We start from the raw sequence: 22,133 nt of genomic DNA on the forward strand, positions 1-22,133 counted from the left end.
AGACGTACAAAAGCACAGTTCGCAATAGGGGATCAGAAAGTTTGGACGTGGTAGTTCATAGTGTTTTTTTTTTCTTTTTTCATTGGTTAACCTAGGTAGGATATTAGGCAGCATAGTAGCAAGAGCTTTGTGGCGCAACCTAACACCCCGTTCCAAAGGGGACGCTCATAACATCCATCCATCCATTGCCAACAACTTCAAGAACGCTCAGCTGCTCGAACACATCGCCGCCTACGATCCAAATGACATATTTAATGCTGATGAAACAGCACTTTTCTTTAAGGCTTTGCCAGACAAGACTGTGACCATGAAAGGAGATCCGTGCATCGGTGGCAAAAGATCCAAGGAACGCGTCACCATGACAGGAACAGAGCGCTTGTCGTCATTGGAAAGGCACAAAAGCCACGGTGCTTTAAGAACATGCCTGCTCTTCCGGTGGAATACAGAGCGAATAAAAAGGCCTGGATGACGTCGGAAATTTTTCGTGGCTGGATGCAGAAGTTAGACCGACAGTTTTCCGCAAAGTGTTAATGGTGCTGGACAATTGTAGTGCGCATAACAGTGTCACCGGACTGGACAACATAGAAGTTGTTTTCTTACCGCCGAACACAACATCGGCCCTCCAACCGATGGACCAAGGCATAATTCAGTATGTCAAGACCAAATACCACAGGCGTGTGCTGGAACGGATGCTCCTCTGCCATGAAGTCGGCAAGCAGTACGACGTGAATCTTTTGAGCGCGGTCAACATTCTCGCCTACGTTTAACACAACACACCCGCGCACGTCGTCGCCAACTGTTTTAGACACAGTGGCTTCGTTGTGCGTGAGCCTGGCGATGATGCACTGGCCGAAGTGTCGCAAGATGACAATGGAGATGACTGCGAGGATTTTGGAGGAGTTCTGCCGGATGCGGTGACACTCGCTGATTACGTCGGCATTAATGACGGCGTTGTTACAGCCGGCTCGCTTACCGAAGAAGAAATTGTCAGGGACGTGCTGCACGGCGAAGATTCTGAGGAGGAAGAGGAGCCGCGAGAGGAGCAGCCTCGGCCCCCTCGCACTGTGAAGGAAGCCGCGGAGGCCCTCGCTGTGTTGGAAGAATTTTGTTGGGACACTGCAGACAGCATGCAAGCTGCTAAGCACCTGGAAGGACTTCGTAAAATAGTATCCGCGCGGGTTTCTGCTCGAAAGCAGACGAGCATCCTCGATTACTTTGCGCAGTAAAGGTTTGTTGATGAAAGTCGTGCATTTATTGTTTTTGTTGTCCGCTCGATAATTCGGACATTCGGTTAATTCGGACATAATTTACGGTCCCTTGAAGTCAGAATTAACGAGCTTTTACTGTATCTCCTTTTATGTGCACACGTGACAGCATGCGTCTTCTCTTCAAGGACCTTTCGTTCAAGTGACTTTGAAAGTGCCCGTGTGACTAGGGTATGAGGCGCCCACATTCAAAGGTTAACTACCAGTCATGAGTGGCATAAAAAAACTGGCTATCTGCTTTTAGGCTTTGCCTCCCAAAGAATTCTTTGTTATAGGCCAAATGCCACCGGAGAATACTTTAGATTAAGAAAAGCCTACCTTAGATTTCCTCTTAAGAACTTGGACCTCCTCTTAAGTTGAACACCTTAGATTTCCGTCAACCAAAGGACCAGGCAGGATTCCGTAAAGGCTACTCAACAATAGACCATATTCACACTATTAATCAGGCGATAGAAAAATGTGCGGAATATAACCAACCTTTATATATAGCTTTCATAAATTACGAGAAAGCGTTTGATTCAGTCGAAACCTCAGCAGTCATGGAGGCATTGCGGAATCAGGGTGTAGACGAGCCGTATGTAAAAATACTTAAAGATATCTATAGCGGTTCCACAGCCACCGTAATCCTCCACAAAGAAAGCAACAAAATCCCAATAAAGAAAGGCGTCGGACAGGGAGATACGTTATCTCCAATGCTATTCACAGCATGTTTACAGGAGGTATTCAGAGACCTGGAGTGGGAAGAATTGGGGGTAAAAGTTGATGGAGAATACCTTAGCAACTTGCGATTCACTGATGATATTGCCTTGCTTAGTAACTCAGGGGACCAATTGCAATGCATGCTCACTGACCTGGAGAGGCAAAGCCGAAGGGTGGATCTAAAAATTAATCACCAGAAAACTAAAGTAATATTTAACAGTCTCGGAAGAGAACAGCAGTTTACGATAAGTAGCGAGGCACTGGAAGTGGTAAGGGAATACATCTACTTAGGGCAGGTAGTGACCACGGATCCGGATCATGTGACTGAAATAACCAGAAGAATAAGAATGGGCTGGGGTGCGTTTGGCAGGCATTCTCAAATCATGAACAGCAGCTTGCCATTATCCCTCAAGAGAAAAGTTTATAACAGCTGTGTCTTACCAGTACTCACGTACGGGGCAGAAACCTGGAGGCTTACGAAAAGGGTTCTACTTAAATTGAGGACGACGCAACGAGCTATGGAAAGAAGAATGATTGGTGTAACGTTAAGGGATAAGAAAAGAGCAGATTGGGTGAAGGAACAAACGCGAGTTAATGATATCTTAGTTGAAATCAAGAAAAAGAAATGGTCATGGGCAGGACATGTAATGAGGAGGGAAGATAACTGATGGTCATTAAGGGTTACGGACTGGATTCCAAGGGAAGGGAAGCGTAGCAGGGGGCGGCAGAAAGTTAAGTGGATGGATGAGATTAAGAAGTTTGCAGGGACAACATGGCCACAATTACTACATGACTGGGGTAGTTGGAGAAGTATGGGAGAGGCCTTTGCCCTGCAGTGGGCATAACCAGGCTGATGATGATGACGATGAAGTTGAACTTTCTGAAAGTTTTATTACACTAGTGAAGGCTACCTACTGCGAGAGGTTCAGAGGAGTTATGCCTGAAAACAGAAACAGGCCACCAATACGCAGCAAAGCTGTCAGGACACTTCGACCAATGCATTTAAACCTCCAGAATGGAGAGTCATTCGAGGCTTTGAGAGAGAAGATTATACAGCAGTACATGAATCGCTGCCACAAGTCTGGTTGAATTTCTCAAGGAAAGGGAATATTTCTCACTTAACGAAGTAACCACAACAGATAATTACATAGAACACGAACAAGCAACCCTCTGTGCGAGGCAAGCTTGCGGCACCAATGAAAAGGCTTCCAGCTGTACAGAAGATAAAACTCCCAGAAGGAAGTCTGAATTTCAGTCTACAAAGAAATGTTACCTTTGCAACAAACTAGGGAATAATGCGGCTGACTGCCATTGATATACCAAAGCTAATACTGTGGGAAATGCGAACGATTTGGCCACCGCGCTGTAAACTGCTCACAAGGCAGGAGCGGCGTCACTCAAACCTCCTGCACGATAGATCCTCAAGATGGAGAAGAACCGTTTGTCACCCTGGAAACTGGAAAAAAGATTCCGGTCTTGAATGCAGCACTCGGGAAGCATGCCCCATTTATTGGCTACTTACCAGTGGAGAAGGGACGAATGGGAGATAGAATCAGTGTGCTCCGAGATACAGGCTAAAATGCAGCGATTGTCTACAAGTATCTTGTACCAAGTGAAAATTTTACCGGTAAAACCAGTCCAGTGTGACTGCTGGACAGAACCGTGAAGAACCATACAGAGGGTGAAATTGAGGTCGAGACATCATCCTTCTCTGCAAAGGTCATAGCCAAATGTATGAATGAACCCTTGTACAATTTTGTCCTTTGAAACACTGAAGGGATATCTCCGATAGACATTTGGGTTGGTGTGCAGCCATTCTTTGAAGTCCTAAATCTCGACATGAACTGCCTTTTAGAAAAAAAAAGGGGGATACACAAGGAACTTTACAGTCTGAAGATATAAAGCCCACAGTTAGTGAGAGGTGTGTATGCCTCATCAGTCTCATGTGGCCTCTGCAAAGCACCCACATAAGATTCCTTTGCTGTCCCCCTTTGGCCAATACGAGTCAACCGGACCGAAAAAAAGTTTATCCAACACCAGAGGCAAGATGGTACACTTCATAAGGGCTTTGACGTACTCGGAAGACTCCCATGGTGAATGAATTTATATTTTAAAAATATAACCTTTACAGAAAACGTATATGTCTATCAGAAAAAGAAGTGGGACAGCCTGCAGTAATATTGACAGTGCTCAAGCTAGGACATGGACTACTAACAAGGGGACTGCTGAGTTCTACTGCCAAGGCATCATTGAAGACACCAAAAGATTTTTCAAGTCATGCAATATATGCCAGAGAGCCATTCCAAAATACCGTGTTCCACGAGCACCTTTGGGCAACATGTCTATTACTGAGATCCCATTTCAGTGCCGGAATCAATATTATGGGTCCATTGAAGCCTTGTTCTGAGTGGGAACAAATACATGCTCGATGCTGTGGCTTTCCCTAACAATAGAAACCAAAGCGGTAGCAGAAGCGCTACTACAAATTTTTTCTAGGATTGGCTTCCCTTGAGAGATTTAGAGCGACCAGGACATTCACTTCAATATTGCTACGGAACAATATGTGCGATCACGAAAAGGCGAGCAGTGCGAAGACGACGAAGACGATGAGAAGCTAGCGCGGGCTGTTGCCTCTTGGCCAAGCGCAGCGTATTTTCTTGTAAATATACTTGTACATAGCTTTTCGTCTGCGTCTTCCTACGTAACATATCTGGTGGAGGTGGACGTTCCCTGTACCTTGTCGCGGAGCTTCGCAGTGGACGGTACGTCGAGCCTTCCTTCATGGCTCCCGGCGACGACAACCGGACTCCCCCGGCTCCGACACATGCTGCCACTTCGACGACCTACATCACTCTCCCTGCTCCCCGTGATCCTGGCGTATTCTCGGGCAAAAATGGGGAAGACGTCGATGACTGGATCAGCCTGTATGAACACGTCAGCCGCAATAACCGGTGGGACCCTACTATTATGCTCGCCAACGTAGTCTTTTACCTCGGTGGCACACCTAGAGTTTGGTATCGCACGCACGAAGATGAGCTCATCAGTTGGGATTCACTTAAGACACAGCTTCGGGACTTGTTCGGCAACCCCTACGGTCACCAACTTGCCGCGCAGAAGGCGCTTTCCGGCCGTGTGCAGACGTTAACAGAGCCCTATGTCACGTACATTCAGGACGTCTTGGCTCTGTGCCGCAAAGTTGACACCCACATGACTGAGTCAGACAAGGTTGCCCACATCCTCAAAGGCATTGCCGATGACGACTTCAACTTGCTCGTTTGCAACAATGTAGCGACGGTGGATGCTGTTATAAAAGAGTGCCGCCGCCTGGAACTCGCTAAAAGCCGACGTATTGACCAGCAGTTTGCCCGTCTGCCCAACACCCCAGCGACATCTTCCTGTGCCGACACTCCTCGTCCCAACAACACTGCCGATGTTACCAGGATCGTCCGGCGTGAGATCGAGGCCGCCTATCCGGCTGCCTTCGACTCCAGTCCCACCAACACATCTGCAGTCACGGTCTCACTGATCCAGGCAGTTGTCCGCCAAGAGTTCGAAAACATGGGTCTTCACACCATCTGCTCGGCCCACCGTCCTGATACCCGCCCGGCTTCTTCGATTCCGCCCCGTCCCACACCTTCTTACCCAACACGTTTCCGCAACCCATCTGAATGGCACACTGCTGACGACAAGCCCATTTGTTTCCACTGCCATCGAATCGGGCACATTTCTCGGCACTGTCGCAGTCGCTGGAGTTCCCCGACCCGGTCTACTTATACCGCCCACTCTCGCCCCCCAGGTGGCCCTTCTCGTCCCTATGCCGCACGCTCCGATAACGCCGCCGCTGATTCTCCTGCACCGAACCGCTCCTATTCTCGTTCGCCTTCGCCCCAACAACGACAATCTCGCTCTCCCCAGCCCCGTCGCTCCTATTCGCCGACCCCCTTCGGACGCCGCTCCCAGCCGGAAAACTAGACGATGCAGCGCCTCGAGGTCACGCTGCATTGCTCCCTACGCCGCCAAATCCTCTACTGACGTTGCCCACTCATCTGAACCTTCTTGACGTGCAAGTCGACGGTGTTTCTGTGTCTGCGCTCATAGACACTGGGGCGCATTTGTCCGTAATGAGCACTGACCTTCGTAACCGGCTCAAGAAAATTATCACGCCCACCACGACACCTGTTGTCCGTGTCGCCGATGGCGGAACAGCCCCCGTAATTGGTATGTGTACCGCCCGCGTCTCCTTCGCCGATCGCTCTACAATCGTGCTATTCACAGTCATCGCCCACTGTCCCCATGACATCATCCTCGGCTTAGACTTCCTCTCCGCACATTCTACTCTCATCGATTGTTCCGCCAGTACTCTCCGCCTTGACCTGCCTGTTCTGGATCCTGCTGAACCACACCCGTTGCCTCAGTTCCGTCGACTTCGTTCGCTTGCCACCTTCGGCACTGACCTACATTGACCTAGTGTCTTCCCCACCAGTCCCCGACGGTCACTACATCGCGGCTCCTATGCAACACGTCCTCCTTACACACGGGATCACAGTACCTCATACAGTTTTATCTATTACGGCGAATTGCGTCTGCCTGCCAGTGGTCAACTTTGGCTTGACGACACAAGTGCTGCCACGCGGGATGTCTCTGGCCCAGCTTTGCTCATTCGCGGATCACTCAGTAGCATCCATTGCAGTAGACGACACTTCATCCGATGCTCCTCTACCATCACAGTCGGCAAATTGTACCATCGCTGACTTACAGAAAATGATTGCGCCCGACTTGCCGTCCGAGCACGCTCTAAACTCTACCGCGTTCTGTTTTCCTACCACTATATTTTTTACTTTAACGATCGTCCTTTGGCCCAAACTACAGCTGTCAAACATCGCATTAATACCGGCGATGCCCCTCCTATTCATCGCCGCCCTTATCGAGTGTCACCAGCTGAGCGTCAAGTTATTCATGCAGAAGTTCGCAAAATGCTTGCCAAGAACATCATTGAACCATCATATAGTCCGTGGGCATCACCTGTTGTACTGGTCAAAAAGAAGGATGGCTCATGGCACTTTTGCGTGGACTATCGGCACCTTAACAGGGTTACCAAAAACGACGTGTATCCCCTACCTCGGACTGATGACGCTTTTGACTGCCTCCACGGTGCTCGCTATTTCTACTCTATTGACCTTCGCTCCCACTACTGGCAGATTACCGTGGACGATCTTGACCGCGAGAAGACTGCTTTTGTAACACCCGACGGTCTTTATCAATTCAAAGTGATGCCGTTCGGTCTATGCAACGCCACTGCCACTTTTGAACGCATGATGCACTCCCTTCTTCACGGTTTCAAATGGTCCACGTGCCTGTGCTACTTGGATGACGTTATCATATTCTCCCCAACGTTCGCTACGCACCTCGAGCGCCTCTCAGCAGTCCTGGACGTTTTTCGTCGAGCCAGTCTGCAACTCAACGCATCGAAGTGTCAATTCGGCCGTCGCCAGATTACCGTCCTTGGACATCTCGTTGACGCGAGCGGAGTGCAACCGGACCCAGGCAAGATCCATGCTGTTGCGCACTTCCCTGTTCCGAAGTGTGTCAAGGATGTGCACAGCTTCATCGGCCTTTGTTCGTACTTCCGCCCTTTCGTGAGAAATTTCGTGGCCATAGCACGACCACTAACCAAGCTTTTGAAAAAAGACGCCCCTTTCCACTGGGGTGATAACGAGGCCTCTGCATTCTCACATCTAATCGACATTCTCACAACGCCTCCCGTTCTGGCCCATTTCGATCCTTCTGCGCCTACCGAAGTCCGTACTGATGCCAGCGGTCACGGAATTGGCGCAGTACTGGCACAACGCCAGCATGGCCACGACCGTGTTATCGCTTACGCCAGCAGGCTCCTCTCAACCGCGGAGCGCAACTATTCCGTCACTGAGCGTGAGTGTCTGGCCCTAGTTTGGGCGGTTGCGAAATTCCGCCCATACTTATATGGCCGACCCTTTTCCGTTGTCACAGACCATCACGCGCTTTGCTGGTTATGCTCACTGAAAGATCCTACAGGAAGACTTGGTCGCTGGGCCTTACGCCTCCAAGAATATTCGTATACTGTCACCTATAAATCTGGCCGTCTACACAAGGATGCTGACTGCCTGTCTCGCTACCCGGTCAACAAGCCTGACGACGCCGACAGTAGTAGCGCCAACGGCATTTTCTCTCTGTCTGCCTTCGCTAACATCGCCGATGAGCAGTACCGAGACCTATCGCTGCGAGCACTTATCGAGCGTCTGCGCTCAACACCTACCGACGCATCCGATTGCCGATATGTCCTCCAGGGCGGCATTCTGTATCGAAGGAACTTCCTCCCCGACGGCTCTGATCTTCTTCTTGTCGTGCCAAAACAGCTACGACAGACAGTGCTCTTTGAGATGCATGACGCACCCACTGCAGGACATCTTGGGGTAACCCGCACGTACGACCGCGTCCGCCGCCGCTACTATTGGCCTGGTCTCGCTCGCTCCGTTCAACGCTATGTTGCTGCCTGTGATCCCTGCCAGCGTCGGAAAACACCTCAGGTGCTACCTGCCGGTCATCTCCAGCCGATCACCATCCCTGTGGAACCGTTCTTTCGTGTTGGATTAGACCTGCTCGGTCCCTTTCCCACGTCATCTTCTGGGAACAAATGGATAGCCGTCGCGACTGATTACGCCACCCGATACGCTATCACTCGGGCTCTCCCTACCAGTTGCGCCACTGACGTCGCGGACTTTCTCTTGCGTGACATTATCTTGCTTCATAGCGCCCCGCTACAGCTGCTTCCCGACCGTGGTCGAAACTTCCTCTCGAAAGTTATCGCTGACATTGTGCGTTCCTGCTCCATTCAACACAAACTGATTACCTCATACCAGCCTCAAACCAATGGCCTGACAGAGCGGTTAAACCGTACTCTAACCGATATGCTGTCCAAGTACGTTTCCAAAGACCACCACGACTGGGACATTGCCCTTCCTTACGTAACATTTGCGTACAATTCTTCCCGGCACGACACTGCCGGATTTTCTCCATTTTATCTACTGTACGGTCGCGAACCTACCTTGCCCCTAGACACGGCACTTCCTCCTGCTGCGATCTCAACAAGCGAGTATGCGCGCGACGCCATCGCCCTCGCCGACCATGCACGCCAGCTTGCCCGTGCTCGACTGACGGCCTCACAAGCCACTCAGCAGTGTCATTACAACGCCCGCCATCGTGACGTAGTTTTCGCCTGGTGCGCTCGTGCTCCTGTGGTCGCCCTCCCGCGTGCTGCGCCAGGTGACGCCTGTGCCTTACGAAATTGCTCCTGTGTGTTCAACCTCGTCCTCTCTTCTGGCATCAAGTGATGTCGTGCATGTCAGTAGGCTCAAGGCCTACTACACTGCTTCCGAGTCCAATCTTTAGTCGCTCCGGGACGGCTTTTTGCAGCCGGGGGTAGTGCTACGGAACAATATGTGCGATCACGAAAAGGCGAGCAGTGCGAAGACGACGACGCAATGAGAAGCTAGCGCGGGCTGTTGCCTCTTGGCCAAGCACAGCGTATTTTCTTGTAAATATACTTGTACATAGCTTTTCGTCTGCGTCTTCCTACGTAACAATATTAATAGCACAGATGAGCCACCTACTCTCCATCCATCAGATAACTGCAATCTCATAACGTCCAAACATTCAATGTGCAATGGCCTCGTTGAGCAATTCAATGGGACGCTGAAATGAATGCTGTCAGATGTGTCAAGAGCAGCCAAAGCACTGCGCCATATCTGATTCCTCTCCAGTTTGGATATACCGGAAGGCTCCGCAAGCCAACTTGGGATTCTCTGCTTTTTATTTGTTGTGTCGCCGCTGTGTTGGAGGTCCTGTAACTGTGTTGAAAAAACTCTGGACAAAAGATACTTGACACGGAAACAAGGACTACATATGAAACAACACACAAAGAGTTTAAGCAAGCCAAAAACAGCCAGAATGTCCACTACGATGCAAACAGCCATCCTCGAGAGCTTAATGCCAGCGACAAAATTGTCATCCTGATGCCTACTGAAAAATCCAAGCTTTTGCTTCAGTGGAAAGGACCCTTCCTGCACAAACAAATAACGTCAAAATAAAGTGGACTACTTTATTGACCTAGGTATAAAGAACTGCTTGTTTCACATAAACCTGTTAAAAGATTACGAGGGTCGAGGCAGCATACTTCAAAAGAAAACTTGAGCAACATGTTCAGCAGAGGCAGAGGAAAATAAAGAGAAGGAATTGGAAACCTACCACCTTCCCCCCATGCCTTTGGCGAAGACACAAAACTGCACTAACGTAGAAGTCTGCCAGGGATTAACACTTGCACAAGAGGAAGTGCTAAGGGTGCTCGCAGCATCATTTAGAAACATTTTCTAATCAGTCAGGCCATACGAAACTTGAAGAATGTCATTTAAAACTAATGACACAGGCACCTATTAGGTGAAAATATACGATACCCTCTGCAGTTCAGAAGGCAGTGTATGAAGAGATACACTCGAACCTCGTTATAACGAAGTTGAAGGGGAGAGCACAAATTACTTTGTTATATCTGTTACTCCATTACTGTCATATATACTGCAATGAGGTGCGCAATTGTAAACATAAAAATAAGAAGATGACATTGAGGCCCGTGGAACCACTACACGGCCACGCATGCGATAAAATTTGAATAAAACAACAAAAGAATCTCCAGCGTGTGCAACACACGACTTCTTGGCACCTGACGTGACAGCCTTTTTGACAGGTGCCTGCTGTTCCATTGCGATGGTCTTTCACGTCCACTTTCCCCCTGGCACACAACAAAGTGCTCCGCTATGTGATTGAGCAGGCAAGTGAACTCTCAGCCAGCTCGTAACCTCCAAGATTGCACTGGTGGCACTACGATCTAGAAGGCTACACCAAGCTGCCAGCCGATGCGGCACGCCGCAGGGACAAGTGAATGCACGGCTTAGGTGTGACCCCCGAAATTGCACTCGGGAGATCTCTGAGGCCAGGTCAAGCTGCAGCTGCCTGTGCAACGTGCCGTAGAGAAAGCGAGAAGTGAATGCACTAATCCTTCACACCGCCACACTTAGCCACATAGCATGGCACAACTCGCAGGATTCTACATGACCCCCGACATTCCGCCAAGGAGATCTTGGAGGCAACGCCCAGCTGCGCTGCACAGCAGAAGCAAATGCACCTATCTTTTGCACAGCCGTGCACTGTGGCATGGCTCGCATAGCCAGGCACGTGCAAGAGAGGTCAGCAGAAGGGCCATAGTGAGCCGTTGCTTGTGCACCACTACGCGCGGCAGTGAGAAAGACAAGTGTTGCTCCATGGCATGTTCGACAAAGGACGTGGGAGTTTTCAACCACCGCGACGAATGAGTGCCGTACCCAGCATACAGCAATGTATTTGGCGCACAGCGGTCAGGTATCTTTTGGTTTTGGAGACAAATCTAGTTCGTTATATCCATTAGCAGGAAAATTTCACTTCTTTAAAACTGGGTCTTAAATACATGGATCTCTATGGGGATTCCAAGGGGAATTTCATTTACTTCATTATATGTCCCGTTTCGTTAAAACGAGGTTTGAGTGGCTATGAAATGCTTCAATGAGGAATTGTCGAAAAGTTTGTGTCACAATATTCATCACCAATTGTTGTGAAAAAGCCAGACAACATGGTCAGACTGTCAATTTTCGACAAGTGAATAAAACAGTACGAGATGACTGAGAACCAGTACCCCCAATAGACACCATGTTTGAGAATGCTCTCCAAAAGACTTACTTCTCAAAGGTAGATTTTGCCAAAGGGTATTGGCAAAGCCCCATGTAAAAAAAGTCTAAGCCCATCATGGCCTTCTCTAGGCCGTGAGGTCTATACTAATTTAGGCACATGCTCTTCGGCCTGAAGACAGCACCAGCAGCCTTCACGAGACTCATTCGAAAGGTAGCAGATGGTTTACTGTACATATTCCATTACATTAATGGCATCTTAGTGGCGACCAACTCGTGGGAGGAGCAGCTGAACACACTTCATGCACTATTCCCCCAGGTATGACAGACCAGTCTCACAATCAAGCCTTGAAAAACCCAGCTGTGATTTAGTTCAATTCAGTTTCTTGGTCACAATAAAGGCATAGGCACCATTAAACCCAGGAAGCATACAGTACAAAAAGTTGGGAATGCTCAGTAACAGCAGACAAAGAACCACGTACTGTCCTTTCTAAGCCCAAGAATTTACACTGGATTACGCTCAGCTAACCTACACATTCACAGAATGAACACAGACCAAATCAAGTTATTTGGACAAGCAAGCATCAAACCACTTTCCAGAAAATAAAAGGCACACTTTCTAAGGAACCTGTGCCCAGGGCTCCCAATATTACATGCAATTTTGTGCTCATAATGGACGCATCAGAGCAATGTTTAGACTATGCTACTCCAAGAACAGGATGCAACTTTACATGCAGTAATATACACCAGATTTCAAGGGAGGTAGCATAGTCAGCCATAGGGCAGCAATGCCTAGAGGTAGTAATCAAGAAATTTTATGTTAGAAACAGACAGCCCTTGCAATATATAAACTCAGCTAAAAACTTCAACGCATGAATTCTCTTTTGGAGCTTGCTTCTAACAGAGTATGATTTTTCTGATCATTATAATTCTGGGAGCAACAAATGTGGGGGCACACTACTTGATCTACAGTTCATAAGATTCCTGATGAAATTGATAAGTCGCCGACTAACCCCCTATGCGTCCGAGCTCTTCGGCGCAATAAACAGTTCGGAACAAAGATCAGAAGTGCCTTCCGTATGGCCTTTTATAAACATGGTGTTATTGTTCGAGCACTCTTTTCTGTTTTCTAGAGTATACTCATTTCTACATCTCTCAGTGTTCAGTATAGCAAGTAATTTGTACTTGGAAAAAAATTATGTGATGTCCTGTATATCAGTGCCTGTTATCAGTGCTTTAACGTTAAGCGTTTTTCCCTAAAACATTTCTTGTGATGAGGGTAAGTGTGATGTGATAGCCAGGCCGCCTGCCGAGTCAGCACGACAAACAGGGCCGTGTGTTGCCACCATACCCACGGGAGCAAAGTTTGTATGCAGTAGTGCATACGCTCGAGCACAAAAGCATGAAGTGGCCATGTCACATTGAGACGAATGACATGAGACCACATTGGCAGAGGCAGACATAGCCAAGAACATGCGTTGGCTTGGTTGGGCATCAACGTTTGAGAGACCAACAACTGCAGGGTTGAGTGCCAGAACCTAAGGGGAGCTCAAAGTGCCCTTCACACCCAGCAGACACGCAAGAGTGCATGAGCCTGCTTGCCGTCTCGACAATCCATCGAGCGACAGCACCACGTCAGCTTCGTGGAACGCAAAACTGCATGTGGGTAGTGCCCATGCGAACACTGCATGGGACGAATGCCTCAAGCTTGTGCAGCTAATTTTAATGTTTTAATACATGTTGGTATGCCGTGCTTGTTGCCATTTCGTTCTTGCTGCCCTAGCAGGCGTCTCACAACTAAGGCTGCTCCCTGAACAAAATCTTAATGCTGTCTCTTCAAGATATAAGATGACAACAATGTAATTTTCTGTGTCAATCCCCATTTTAAATTACTACACATTGCCGAAACATAAACCAACAAACAAAGACACCAAGGACAGCAAAGGGTAAATTATGTGTACTTATTGATTGAATTAAAGAAATTATAAATTAATGTAAATGAAAGTGGATGAAAAACAACTGGCCACAGGGGGGCACGAACCCATGTTTTCTCAATTAACTATGCGAAGACGTGGGTTCGGGCCCCACCGGTGGCCAGTTGTTTTTTATCCAGCCGACCTTTGCCACATCTGCCTGTATAGTGGTTGGAATTTTGCATTAACCTTGAGAACTCCGACAGTACCCATAAACCAAGACAAACAGAATTTGCGCTGTGCATCTTAAATTGGCATTTATGATAACACCCCATGATTCCAGATAACAATTAACAAGTGCAATAAGACAGTGGATACTCAAGACTGCAAGTGCAATATTGAAGTTGTGATGCTTTTGGATGCAATGGCCTTTTGTAATTTTTCATGAGCTAACTAGAACCAACCTTGGTGGCTTAGCAGCTATGGTGTTACACTGCTAAGCACGAGATCAAATCCCGGCTGCAGCGGCTACATTTCGATGGGGGCTCAATGCAAAATCGCCCGTGCACCATGTATTGGGGGCATGTTAAAGAACCCCAGGTGATCAAAATTAATCTGGAGTCCCCCACTAAGGCATGCCTCATCAGGTCATAACTTTGGCACTTATAACCCCAGAAAAAAAAATAAGAAAAAAATGAGTAACCTAATAATAGACAATTAGTGGCTGAAATTTTTCTTGCTTCTGCCATAATATATACAGAAATCCAGCCAATGGACAATCTCAAGTTGAACTAAGAAAGAACAGCGCCAACTAAGACAATCACAGCCGGGTTCCCATGCTCGGTCATCACAGTAGTGGCTGAAGCACCCTTGCAGAAAATCAAAGGTATCATGGTCAAGAAACCGTGCGCACAAGAAAAACAAGCTGCAAAGCCTGAAGTGGTTCCGTATGTACATAGGATTGCCCACAATGAAAAAGGTGGCAAACAGACATGGCGTTCCAGTCGCGTTTTTGGCTCCTCGGAAACAAGCACAGCTCTGTGCCCGCGTTGCGAGTGAGGGTATGAGAAGCAGCTGCAACAAAAAACATGGCAAGCAGTTTGTAAAGTGCTGCACTGGTGTGGTATATGAAATACCACTGACCTGCGGGAATACCTATGTGGACCAAACGGGTAGATGCGTGAATGACTGCGCAGCTGAACATGTGTGCATCTTTTGCAACATTGCACAACTTGCACGGTGTGTGACCAGGCGGAAAAACATTCCCCATGGAAACAATGCCTCTACTGCAAGAAGTGTGAACCACGGTTCTGGGAGAGATTCTTGGTAGAAGCAGAGATACAAAAGCACGTGAGGTTTTGGAAGCATTCAATATAAAGAACATAGGAAAAAACCGCATTGGTGGTACTTCTGTGACCCTCTTTAAAGCGCGTCTGCTACCGCTTGCGCACTGACGCGCGCGCGGTGGTTAGTTTTGGTTCTGTTCCGCACGCGGTTTCGGCTTCTTTCGCTCGTAAAACTGATGGCTATCTCGTTCTAATCACTCAAAGGGTGACCGCGTGTTACTCTCTCATTTGTTGCTCACAAGGGTGAGCATATGAAGGATGCCGCCGTGCATGCGTTTCCTTTTTTTTGGGGACTCGCGAAAATTAATTGCCTCTGGCTGGCGATAAGATTGAAGGATAAGCGGAAGTTTCGCACATTTTACTTTTCTGACGAGCGCACAACCACACAGTTCTTTCGAGTTTGCCCACGTCACAGTTCGATTACGCTATGGACGTGCACACCGGCTGCTCTGCAGCGATCCTCCAATGCGGACTACTACCCAAGTACTAGGTCGGAGTCAGATTCATTGGATGGGAGCCCGTCAGATGAGGAGTTACTCACCAGTTCAGACTATGAATCGGACAAAGGAGCAACATCGCAAAAGCGTGCACGGCATGACTATTGCTGACTGGGTCAAAAATGACTTTTCTCCCTCCTTGTTTACATTTGATGCCACACATTGTGAACAAGTGTGCAGCTGTATGTTGCCCCCAGACGCAAAAGAAGTGTACTACTTCAAGCTTTTTTTTTGACGAAGGTGCAGTCTCGCAGACCGTAACTGAAACAAACAAGTACACAAAACAAAGTTCACAAGTGTAGTCTGCCCTGAAAGTCGCAACTCAGGTCGTGGCAGGAGACTGACTTCTCGGAACTTTACTGCTTTCTAGCGGTTTTGCTATTAATGGGCCTGGTGCGGAAAAATACTGGTCTAAAGATACCATGTTAGAAACTCCATTTTTCCAGTCAGTCTTTTCCGTCAACTACTTTTGCCTATTGATGCGAGTGCTGCAGTTCAGTTCAATCACAGATGAAAAAGACCGCCTAAGGGCAATCAGACCGGTGATGGAAGCAATACAAGAAAGATTTGCCACACTTTTTGTTCCTTTTCAAGACTTGTGCATAGACGAGTTTCTGATGCCTTGGAGAGGATGCCTTGCTTTTCGACAGTATATTCCTTCTAAAAGGCGTCGGTTTGGTGTAAAGCTGCTTGTGCTTTGTGACATCAACACAGGCTGCATCTTTCAGTTTATCGTGTACACCGGAGCTACTACAGCTCTGACCATACTGAAAGAGTTTGGATTTACAAGGTCTGTTGTGGTGGAGCTGCTTGGAGACTTTCTCGGGAGGGGACATTCCCTGTTCATTCATAATTGGTATACCAGCTCAGCCCTGTTCCGAGTTTCTCCACATCCTGTGGTACGGTGCGAACAAATGGGAGAGGGCTTCTAAAGTTCACAAAGAAGCTTCAGCAAGTACAAATTCATAGCTTGCGCACGAACACCATGCTGGCCCTGAAATGGCGTGATAGAAGAGATGTGCACATGCTGTCAACAATGCATGGAGTGGAGCTTGCCGAAAAGAAGGCGGACTGGAGGACAGGTGAAAAGAAGAAGCCAAAATGAGTGTTAGAATACAAAAAAAATATGGTACTGGCAGACAAAGTCGACAAGCAGCTGAGCTTTTCCGAAAGTATTAGGAAGTCAATGAAGTGGAATAAGAAATTTTTTCGCTTGCTTGACATGTCGCTGCTCAACGCATTTATTCTCTTTCGCGAGAACACTGGGTCGACAATCAAATATGCAGAGTACAAATGGCTAATAGTGAGCCAGGCCAACTGGAGAAAATCCTCTGAGGTTGACAGCGCGACACTTCATTCAGAAGTTGCCTCCCACCACTGCTCAGGGAAGCAGTACCCAGAGGAGATGCCATGTCTGCGCCAACACTACTCAGCAGCAAAAAATGTCACAAGAACACAAGGTCTGTGCGTTGAGTGCAACAAAATTAAATTATGGTGCTTTACGTGCCAAAACCACTTTCTGATTATGAGGCACACCGTAGTGCAGGACTCCTGAAATTTTGACCACCTGGGGTTCTTTAACGTGCACCTAAATGTAAGTACAGTTGAGTGCAACAAAGTGCTCTGTGTGGAGCCATGCTTCAAGGACTACCACACGCTGAAGAAATATTAGTGTAAGAGGAACATTTGAGACTTGCGAACAATTCTCGTGTGCGCGTTTTTCTTGTGTGCACAGTATAACGTTGCATCAAATTTTGTTAATTCTTATAACTTTGTTTCCTATTTTTATTGTTTTTCATCAATAAACAGCACATATTTACCAAGGCACAACATTTCTCACTTCATGGTCACCCCAGAAAAATTACGGTAAATATTTTTCAAAATTCTTCAAAGGGACCCTCTGAAGAATTTAAATCTACAATAAAAAAAATGGACTCTGGGCGGTCGCATATGGTGAAAAAAAATCGACCTTGAAAGTGCTAAGAACTGAATACACACACGCTATCCGCCGACCGTCTGAAGCCTGCCTACTTGAACTGATACTTTAGTCACTTCTGCTGTCAGATTCCCTCCCAACTCGTCATGTGTGCAGCATCTGCGCTTCGCAATTCATCCAGCTCACAGCTTCCTTGCTAGAAGGGGGGCCCTGTGGCACACTACTACGTGCCACAGTGGTCTGGTCACAAAAGACGATGAGGACACGCCCAGTGGAATTGGTGGAATCAAGCTTCTGCCCGATTGAGTGGGCTTGGATAAAAAATGTAATTTGTGGACACTAGGCACCAGCATCTGTATGTCTGGTTTTTCTTCACCCACACATGCAACAGCTGGAGGAGTGGCTACTCTCCATTTTCGACACGTGAATAAGAAAACCTGCGACACTTACCAGCGCACTTGAAGCACTCAACATGAAAGTAGCGATCTTGAACTCGTAGTGCATTCCCTGAGCATTTCTTTTTGCAAAGTTCGCACAACACTTTTCCTGCAAAAAAAAAAGGAAGAAAGAAGAAAGTCAAAGTATCCTGCATGCTTCTGAAAGTTCATAGCTAAGCACATTACACTACACAAGATATCCACTTGTTGCATTACACTATGGCACTGCCTTGCGGTCTCCAGGAGAAAAAACGGCATGCATCGCCACTTGAGAAAGCTTTCGAGACACTGGTTCGTCCCGGTTGTTTAACAGCATTTGCCTGTGGCGCAAGCGTATCGAGAGTCTAAAGAGGCATAGACCAAAGAAATCTTGTTACTTGACCATCTTGCAAGACAATGAACTCCTGATGCAAACAACTATGCTACTAAGGATAATCCTTAGAATAGACATGCTATAAAGGCAACAAAGGCCAGTTGATCACCACTATATGTGACTGCATGGCCAGAAGTTTGATTTCTTACTATGATAAAAATGGTCACACAGGAAGGACTCCAGATAGGCTGACAGGGTTAAATGAGGCCTACAGCCAGCACAGAGCAACATAATGTGTCAGTAGTAAGCATAAAACAAGGTAAAAACAGGGACGACCGGATGGACAAGTACAATGGACACAGATAGTCCTTTTATCCCTGTATTTTCAAGTTCAAGTTTATTGTTATTGCATGTACAAGAAACGGGCTTACATATTATATACAGCATCAGGAGGTCCCAGAGTGAGAAACTGCCAGGGGGACCTCCTATCATTAGTGGGTGCATAAGAGTATTAGAGCAGCAAGTAGAGGGCAAACAAACAAAATAAAAAAAAAAATTCGTCAAGAAATACAATTCGTAGGGAACAAGTCATAATAAATAGACAACAATTAGATATGATTAAAAACAGCTTTATAGAGTAATATCACAATAAATAATCATAAGCACGAATATCTAGTAATGAGTAAAACAAATTTGGTTGTTCTGCATATTACTAAGAAAAATACGAAGTGTTCTACAGAAATATGAAGCCTAATGATACAATAATAGAAGATATGTAAAGAAAATGTAATAATTATGAAAATGTATTTATGACAAATGAAAAGATGGTTCTGCTAACAGTATTATTTTCATATTGTTTAAAAAACTGCAGTGAAAGAGCTGACTTAATATTAACAGGGATGCGATACCAAAGTGAAATACCATAGAAACGAAGTGTACATTTTCCATAGTTAGATCTGATTTTAGGTAACAGAAGATTATGTTCTGAAAACCTAGTATTATTTTTGTTCATGAGGTTATCAAAAGGAAGACTGTCTAAGGTTATTTCACGATGAAAGAGACGAAATTTAATGAGTGACAACTTGTGGTAGAACAGCTGTTGAATGGGTAAAACGTTAAGATGTTGATAGATGTTGACAGCGGAATGAGCTAAAAGTCATTACTTTTATTGCCTGATTTTGAAGACGAAGTGGTTTGAGATGAATGGCATATGTATTACCCCATTAAGATAAACAGTATGATAAATACTTATTATAAGCATGATACAACGATCTAATAACATGAGGTTGGAAGAATGCACATGTTTTAATGATAATGCGGATGCCAAATGAAACCTTTTTTATTAGCGAGTTGGCATGGTTATTGAACTTAAGGTGTTTGTCGAGGGTAACACCCAGAAATTTAACAGTATCAGATGTCGGTATAACATAAGTGTTTAATGAATGAATTAATGTTTCATGTTTAATGGCGCAAGGGCCAAGTAAACATAAGTGTTTAAAAAAAAATTAAATTATGGGGTTTTACGTGCCAAAACAACTTTCTGATTATGAGGCACGCCGTAGTGGAGGACTCCGGAAATTTCGACCACCTGGGGTTCTTTAACGTGCACCTAAATCTAAGTACACAGGTGTTTTCGCATTTCGCCCCCATCGAAATGCGGCCGCAGTAGCCGGGATTCGATCCCGCGACCTCGTGCTCAGCAGCCCAACACCATAGCCACTGAGCAACCACGGCGGGTTAAACATAAGTGTTTAACGAGACAGTTATGGAAGAAGAAATCGCCGTTTGTGGGTTATGAAATAGTACAAAGGTCGGTTTTAAAGGATTGATTTGAAGTTTATTATCAGTGCACCAGGAATACACATTGTTAAGATCAGTGTTAAGTGTGTCTTGAAGCGCGGTAAGCGATTTCTGTGATGAGTAAATGGTCGTGTCATCAGCATATAACAGTTACAAGTGGTAAGTAATTAGGTAAATGATTTATAAATAAGAACAACAATGGACCTAGTATAGAGCCTTGGGGAACACCACAGTCAATTACTTGAGAAGAAGACAATTGGCCATTAAGATACACTACTTGAGGCCTGTTAGACAAGTAGCAACGAATAAGATTTAAAGGGACACTAAAGGTTACTATGAAGTCAGTTAAAGTGATAAAGCAATGCTCTAGAACGTCTAAGGCATCAGTGTAATCGCGAACAGAGCTTTAGTAACTGAGAAATTGAGGTAAATGCAGGACACGATTTGAGACCCCCCAACGACATTCCGGTACTAGCCCAATGACGAAGGCACTCATAATTTATGTCACTAGTACTCAGCTACTCGCATTAAAAGGTCATTTCATTAGGTTATAAGACGGAAGAAAATGCTACTTATCTACTTCTATTCGATTCTAAGAAAAAATAACATTTTGACATTACCCTTCAGTAGTATGGGTAGTCGAAAGGTTGTTTTCGCTCGACTCTGCGCAGCGCGCGCTTTGGATCGAGTTTCATTTGTTTCGTTATCGCGTCGTGCTGCGCTGATTCTGCTGGCTCGCGAAACTTGCATTTGGAATAAGCAGCGAGAATGCCACGTCCATGTGATGCGCGAACTTGGCCAAGGGCAGTTGCAGCGGCAAATCAAACGTTACTTATCACTGTGTGCAAACGCATGAACCTCTTCGTTCGAAGTGGTTAAATGCCGTACCTCTGCCACAGTGCGTTGGCAAAGAGCCGAAAAGTCGCATAGTGTGCACGCTGGGCTTTCGTCCAGAGGATTACGAGTTCAACACCGACTTACGGAAGTCGTGTGGAGTGCCTTTCAAAGTAAAATGCTTTCCTGTGGCGCTGTTCCGTCAGTCTTGCCTGCATTCTCCGAAGCGCAAGAACTGCAGGTCGAAAACGGGGCGATGAGTGCGGCATTTGGTTTTCATGAAGGAAAAGCTACAAATGTGTGAATATGTACAGCCACGACATAAGGCTGTTCCACATGGCGCGATTTTCAGTCAGCGACACACCGAATTCCATCGCTCAGCGACCGCCGCGACTTTGTGGGCTCTCCGCGACTGGATTATATCAAGTTGGTCGCGCCGTCGCTCAGTCGCAGCGATCGGCGTGATGTGGGAGGGGCAATGTGTGTTTCACCGCGCGTTGGTAGTTCTGTGGAGCACTGTCGCACGTCAGTTCTAGCTATATTTAGGGCGTACCCACCAGCGTTTGTGGCTTCGGAGCATAAATTTTTTTTCTTTCGCTTACACAATTCGTTCGAAAGGAGAAGCTGCACGGTATCCAGGTCGGCTATCCAGGTACGTGCCTTAACATAAGGCACGTACCCACTTGATCGCCACCGTCGTCAACCTCTTCATCCCTACAAATTGCGCCAGCTGCTTATATACATGCACTCAACAGTAGTTTGTTCTTCTGCAAAAGCAAATACTCATCCAGGAAAAAAAGTTGCGGCTTCCATAGTAACAACGAAACTAGAGTACTAAACGGAACCACCCCACCGACGCCGCGCAAGCCGCACATGGCCACACGCTCATACTTGCGGTTTGTGCAGCGCCTCACTCACCATATCTGCAAGCTGTCGTAAAGTCTCAACGCTTCTAAACGTTAAAAATGGTGTACCTATTCTATTAACAAATAAAAATAGGAAAATTCGAATATTTGGCTAGTTTCCATGCTGTTCTTATTTAACGATGCAGGCATGGATAGTTTGTGAGCAGGAGGCAACCTTGCGCATCGCTGCGATGGATATCGCACTGCCGCAAACGCATGTGAAAGCCAGCTTATACAGTTGTCGTCGTAGTAGTACGCAACGACGCCGGCAGCGCGAGCCCTCAACAGCAGGTCACGTTCATCAGTGCTTAAATCGCTGAGGTCGAGCCCAGCATCGCAAGCCAATGTGTCGTCAGGGTCGTCCATTGCAACGAGCGTCAAAGTTGGCATCATAAAATAAACAACCAGCTTATCGTCGCGCGCTGTCCCTTCCGCTAGCCAC

The 22,133-nt window shown here is 46.8% G+C and overlaps 1 protein-coding gene across 8 annotated transcripts in view; it reads right to left on the reverse strand.

Annotated features, from left to right (window-relative positions):
- The window catches only part of Unc-115a (actin binding LIM protein Uncoordinated 115a), a 558,372-nt gene that overhangs the window by 484,560 nt on the left and 51,679 nt on the right, over positions 1–22,133 (reverse strand). For 6 of the 8 annotated variants that reach the window (XM_050191443.3, XM_050191440.3, XM_050191439.3 and 3 more), the window contains exon 2: positions 17,853–17,948. Coding sequence is in view for 5 of the 8 variants with exons in the window: in XM_050191440.3 (XP_050047397.1) it covers positions 17,853–17,948 (96 nt within the window). In the remaining 3 variants the exon portion in view is untranslated. Of the gene's footprint in view, positions 1–17,852; positions 17,949–18,583; positions 18,806–22,133 lie in introns of those variants that run through there. The other 2 variants (XM_050191442.3, XM_055061176.2) reach the window with 2 other exon arrangements.

Source organism: Dermacentor andersoni, chromosome 1 (assembly GCF_023375885.2).
Source record: "Dermacentor andersoni chromosome 1, qqDerAnde1_hic_scaffold, whole genome shotgun sequence".
In the NCBI taxonomy this organism is placed as follows: domain Eukaryota; kingdom Metazoa; phylum Arthropoda; class Arachnida; order Ixodida; family Ixodidae; genus Dermacentor; species Dermacentor andersoni.